General features: G+C 31.4%; 1 protein-coding gene across 2 annotated transcripts in view; it reads left to right on the top strand.

Annotated features, from left to right (window-relative positions):
- Nucleotides 1-251: 251 nt before the first annotated feature.
- The window catches only part of LOC112680843 (UDP-glucuronosyltransferase 2B10-like), a 6,962-nt gene continuing 754 nt past the window's right edge, over nt 252-6,459 (top strand). Inside the window, exons 1-3 of one of the 2 annotated variants that reach the window (XM_025551057.1) lie at nt 252-666; nt 2,808-3,239; nt 5,573-6,304. In XM_025551057.1, the coding sequence (XP_025406842.1) occupies nt 277-666; nt 2,808-3,239; nt 5,573-6,301 (1,551 nt within the window). In that variant the 5' untranslated portion in view covers nt 252-276 and the 3' untranslated portion in view covers nt 6,302-6,304. Of the gene's footprint in view, nt 667-2,807; nt 3,240-5,572; nt 6,305-6,459 lie in introns of those variants that run through there. The other variant, XM_025551059.1, reaches the window with a different exon arrangement.

Raw genomic sequence — 6,459 nt, 5'->3', positions numbered from 1 at the left:
ACAGTGTGAGTAGAATAGAATATGCTCATGTTGATGTACAATTTTATTTAAACTTAGTATATCATCAGTAACAATTAAAAAACGGTAAATATTGTTAAGTGCTTAACAGAAGGAATACAATGAAGTAAATACATTTTTTATTAAAATGCTCATTTATGGGTTTCTTATGTCAACAAATAACTCGTGATTGAGTACTTTTTAGTGATGTACAACGTTCGAGCTCTACGTTTTGTAATAATACGTTGTTTTAATATTTATTCTTCTTCACTGGTTTAGATGAAGTTTTTCGGGCTGCTCCTAGTGGCCGCTGGTGCGATGTCCGTGGCCGACGGAGCCAACATCCTGGGCGTGTTCCCGATCAATGGCCGCAGCCACTGGGCCGTGTATGAGAGCGTGATGAAAGCGCTTGCGGCCCGTGGCCACAACGTGACTGTCATCTCGGCATACTCGGAGAAGACGCCGTTGCCCAACTACACTGTTATCGACGTGTCCAAAACGTTCCCGTCCGCGGTAAACCAGATTGGCATCGACATAGTGCTCAACTACTTGTCCAGCGTGTTTATGAACCAGTGGTTTATCGCCGACCACCAGATGAAGCTGTGCCGAGAAGGTCAGAAGTTGCCGGAAGTCCAAGCGCTGCTCAAGAGCGACATCAAGTTCGACGCGGTCAGTGCGGTTTTCCGTTTTCGAAACCCCGAATAATTATTCCTGTGATACCAGGATTGAGGGGGTTAGGTCGATTGTTAAAGATGAAATAATTTTTCAACAAAAAATAATGATTCTCACCCTCGCACGTCGTGAATCTTCTTTTTCGTTGATTTTGTAATTTAATTTTGAGTTCGTGGATATCAAGTCATAAATCTGATATTAATTTGACAAATACACATAAAACACGTATTTTTATAATTTTCGTGGTTACAATACTCTTATAGGTACAAACGTTCAAACTTTCAAAGCCTTGATTTGTAAAGTTGATTAAATTGTTGGCTCTATCTAGTTTTCCGAAAAGGGAGAAGGGTCCGAAATGGTATTCGAAAATTTTGGAATCCGGAACACTGTCCAGTCGAGAAAATCCAAAACGTTTTTCTTTAGAACTTGAGTTTTTGATTTTCAGATTTTGTATTACTTGAATATTAATGCCTTGCGAGTACCTAAATATTTTAACGAACAACCAAGTCAGACAATGCAAAACAAAACGTATTTTGTCCAATTACATCTATATTAATTCACTTGAGTACTATGAGTTGTCGTCAGCTTTTTTTAGTACATCGTAAGTAGGGAGAGGGCGGAGTTTGCATTCCAGAAGCAATGACACATTAAACGTTTTCAATTAAGAAAAACGTCACTCACGTAATGCTATGTTGCAGTTTATTACATTTTATACCTCAATAATAAATACCGCCTTAAACAAAGCTATGATAATAAAACATGTATTAATAGTGACAAAATAATAATGATAAATAGTATTTTATTATTCAATTATTATTTAATTTGCTCTTCTAATATATTTTATTACTGTTTTTATATTTCTATATACTTTATGAGGTTATTAAAATATTATATTCTTCATCCACTTGGAAGGATCAATGAATAGTACCTACATATCACATCAGGTTTACTTAAAATTACAAATTAATTTACGTACTGTATAAATTTAATGAAAATAAAAAAAATAGTTCCATTTATTTATTTATATACGAATATATAACTTATTAATCGATAGTTTCGAAATAAGAAATATGAGATCAACGAACATTCATTACCGACTCAACAACCTGTTATACAATATGTTTAAAAGGATAGCAAATTTAAATGAAAATGAGATTTGACACTTTCGTCTCCTCGCTTAATCACCTAAAGTTAGTTATAATTATAACTTCCGAAAACTCATAAGTGCAAGAGGAGAATTATTTTTGTATGCATATTACAAGAAACTAATGAACTGAATTTTATTTTCAAATATTTATACCTTATTTGTTAAAAAAAAGTTTTAAACCGTACGGGTTATTAAATTCGATAATCATTAATATTTTGATTAATGTAAAAATATAAATATTTTATGTTGCAAAAAGTTCACTTTGACACCTTTTATTTGAAAACAGAAAATTTTAAAACCGGCGTTGTACTAAAATTGACTTTACTATATCTAAACGAATAACTATAAATATTCGTTAGACAATAACGGTGACTATATTAACCTGTCAATCCTGTAGTATTATGTTTCTATTTAATAAAATTATTGAAAAAAACAAAAATTATACTGCGTAATAAATCATTACAATTACAACTTGGATATTTTGTAATAAAATAATCGAGTTAAAATAGTGGTTTTTTACATTTTAAAAGTGATTAATTCCTACATGGAGTTTTATTTCGAAGAGAGATTAATTCCTGCACAGGGAAAAACATGGGTTTCATGTTTTGATAATGGTATATTTAATAAAATACTATATATTATTATAACGATAATATTATTTGCATTCATTTTCGAATATGGGGAGTAGTTACTCTTATATTTTAAAAATTTACTCTCTTTTAAATACATTTAACAGAAAATAAGAAATTTTATATTTAATCTAATAATTTACACTACAAGTATTTACTAAAGCTTATGATAAACATGAAGAAGTGATAAAAATTGATCAGGTATATAAATACTAATACCTATATGATAACATGATATTTTTTTTTACGTTTACATAATAGTATTATGGATTAAAAATAATAATACGAGTATATTAAGATATAATAAGATTTAAAATATTTATTCACGATTACCTAATATTTTTATTTTGTTTTTTTCCCAGGTTTTCACAGAAATCTTTGGAGCTGATTGCGATGTCGGTTTTGCATATCATTTCAAGGCACCACTTTTGTCCATTATGTCCAGCTCACATCTACCATGGAGTTACGACCGTGTGGGTGGCCCTGACAACCCATCCTATATACCAACGATCGTGACTAGAGCGGTGGGAAAGATGAACTTCCAAATGCGTATGATCAACACCTTGTATTACATTTACTTCAAATTGGCGTGGATATATTACAGCGAGTGGCCTGCCGACAAGTTGCTGAAGGAGAACTTCGGACCGGACGTGCCGTACATAAACGATATAGTGTACAACACGTCCATGGTGTTCGTGAACGGACACTTTTCATTGGATGGACCCCGACCACTGGTGCCAAACATGGTGGAAATCGGTGGTGTACACATCAAGCCACCGAGACCCTTGCCCAAGGTAAACAGCATCCTGACCAATAGAAATGTGTATGGTCGGACCAGATGTCTGTCTACATCTCAAGGGTATCTGTGCGGATTTAAAGGGCATAAAGACCTCTTGGTGTTTATGTAATATTTATGCTTTTTTTTCCTGTCCATTGGTGATGACCTTTTTTTGAAAAGGTCTTATATGGCATTCAGATCTTTCCGCTTGGACATTTTCGTGAATTTCTGTGAACATTTTCGAACGTCACCTTTTTCGCGTCACGCTGGACACCTATTATATTATTAAATGGATAGGCGATTTTTACAACAGTTATATCTGAAGTTATACTGGACCGATTTGCATAGTATCTTTTTTAAACGCGAGAACTTTGTGTGCAGCTGAGCCACCGAATGAGAAAAGTTAAAAAATATAATTAATTTAATAATAACAAGATAAGATATTAAATTTTTCGTGTATACGATATCGGTTTGAAATCAGTACTGCGGCGCGAAATAGCGACGTGGTGAGAAAAGTTTGACCAGCCACACATAATCGTCTGGCCGCTTTCGTACCCCGAACCTCACCCACTGTTAGATAACCACGCATCGCATGACTTGACTAGACAAAGATAGAAAGGTGGCACGGAATGCGTTCTCTCTTTGAACAAATATAATTGTTAAACATCTTCAATCCCATCCTACAAATAATATGTAAGTTACTGTATATATGTTATTATACATATGTATGTTTTAAATTAAGAATATTTACTTCATATGATCGGCATAATTAATCTATATTTCTAAGCTCATGTATACGTTTTCACATCTTCCGAGGGTCGCTTTCCGGTTACTTATTTTATTATCAATGATAATACTAACCAATCTAGTATTTTGCGATAAAATTTTACGGTCCGTTTAAGTTCATATTCGAACTTTAGTTACAGTTATTGAAACTAATTAAAAACATTCAAATATGACTTTTCTACTCAACAAATATTATTAAAAATGTTTGTTAAATTGTATGTGCAACTCATAATCTAAATGTAAGATTTAACGCTTAACATGAATTATTCTTTACAAAAAATTAAAAATAATACTATTTTATATAAATAAATTCAGATGGGTGTTAGATTCACTAAACAAGATCAGACTGTTAGACTATGGGTTTCTATCTGTGTATAGAAAACAAATTTATTGTTTTTGATCAATAAAAAACATAATAATACGATTTCTACAATTTAATAAAATAAACAATTTCTAAAACTGTTATGAAAAAATAATTACATTGAGTCCCTAATATTTTAATAGTATATTTAATGGACAACTATTCATAAACAAAATGATTTTCAATAGAATATAGTTATTATTTTGATATTAAATATTAAATTATCATTGTAATGGCCAATTTACACGGAACTAATATAAATAAATAATAGTTATCCATAAAGTTACTTTTTAACAATACGTTTCTAACATTATTGTATTCCGTATAAATTAACAATTTTAAATTATCTTTTATCAAATTACCTTTTATAATATGATACACAAAGACTACACCATTTGTTCTTCTGCCTTCTATAGAATTTGTGTCAAATAAGAATTCGTAATAATTCCATTACAAATTATCGTATTCCAGCTCGATGTAACATGTTATTTAATACACGGCATTTATTTCCATATCTTAATTGATATATTTTGCGATTAAAAAATAAATATCGTTATTTTAAAATTAATAACTCTATACTTTGTATAAATCGTTTTATTTGACTTTTAATTAACATTATCGTGTTTTTCTCATATAAACTAACGATGTACATTGTGATATAAATTCATTAACGAGATGATCATGTACATTTTTTGTATATATTTATAGAAGCATCATTATGTAAAAAAGGGAATGAAGGATAAATGAGTTGAAATTTGCGATGAGTATTGACATATATGTAATGAAAAAATATATGAATATAAAATATACTAATATACAAGTATTTTGCACTCTAATATAGACTATTAATACTGATAGCTCTTTAATGAATATTTATTAGATAGTCTATAACCTGTGCGTACCTGTCTTAATATTTACGAGTGTTTCTTTCGTTGTTACCAAAATAATTATTACAAAATACATTTACATATCACAATATTTTGAAAAATCGTTTAGGATTTAACTAAGAGCAAATTTAAAAAATGTATACTAAACTTATTGTCTATCTATCCAACGATAATTATACCCATAATTTTTGAGTATAATTCTGTTGTATCCACGTTATAATTTATTAAAAAAAAAAGAAAAAAATATTATATTACTGAGGACTTATACTTCTAATATGACCATTAGTTTTGAGTATAATTGTTTGTTTTCCACAGGACATATTGAAGTTTATCGAAGATTCACCCAATGGAGTAATGTTTTTCACCTTTGGTTCTTTGATGCGTATGTCTACACTGCCAAAACACGTATTGCAAATGTTCAAAGAGGTGTTTGCCAAGCTACCCATTAGAGTGCTGTGGAAATATGAAGAAGATATGCCGGACAAGCCCGACAACGTGTACATAAGCAAATGGATGCCTCAACGAGACATTCTGGAACATCCCAAAACTCGATTGTTCATGACCCACGGTGGACTTTTGGGCATTATGGAGGCCGTGTATACTGCTACGCCGATTATAGGTGTTCCGTTTTTTTTCGATCAGCCTAGAAACATATTGAAACTAGTCGAACAGGGTTCTGGTATATTGTTGGAATACGAAACGATGAACAGTGATATTTTATACGACGCTATAACAAAGATAGTGGGAAATGAAAGTTATGCTTTAAATGCCAAAAAACTATCGAACAGATTCAAAGACAGGCCGATGAACGCAACGGAATCCGCCGTTTATTGGACGGAATACGTGATAAGGCACAAAGGGGCGAAACATTTGAGGACTGCGGCCGTCGGAATGCCATGGTGGAAGTACTACTTGGTCGACGTCATTAGTTTTATCTTGTTGGTAATTTTCAGTGTGCTGTACACAATTTACTTTGTACTGAAAACCATTTACAAAAAATTGTGTAAAAAACCGTCACCCAAAAAAAAGGAGAAGAAGAATTAAAAATTGCAAACATTTTAATAATATTGTACATAAATATTAAATATTAATGCGATATTTTTCTCATTCCGTGAGAGTGAGTTTAAACATAAATTGTTTACGACTCTCGCGATATTCCAAATAATAAATATTAATGAACATACGATTAAAATAACTCTCAT

This window comes from Sipha flava, unplaced genomic scaffold, assembly GCF_003268045.1.
Source record: "Sipha flava isolate LNK unplaced genomic scaffold, YSA_version1 18193_pilon_pilon, whole genome shotgun sequence".
Lineage (NCBI taxonomy): Eukaryota > Metazoa > Arthropoda > Insecta > Hemiptera > Aphididae > Sipha > Sipha flava.
The sequence above is the reverse complement of the archived record's forward strand: the minus strand, read 5'-3'. Positions and strand labels throughout refer to the sequence as shown.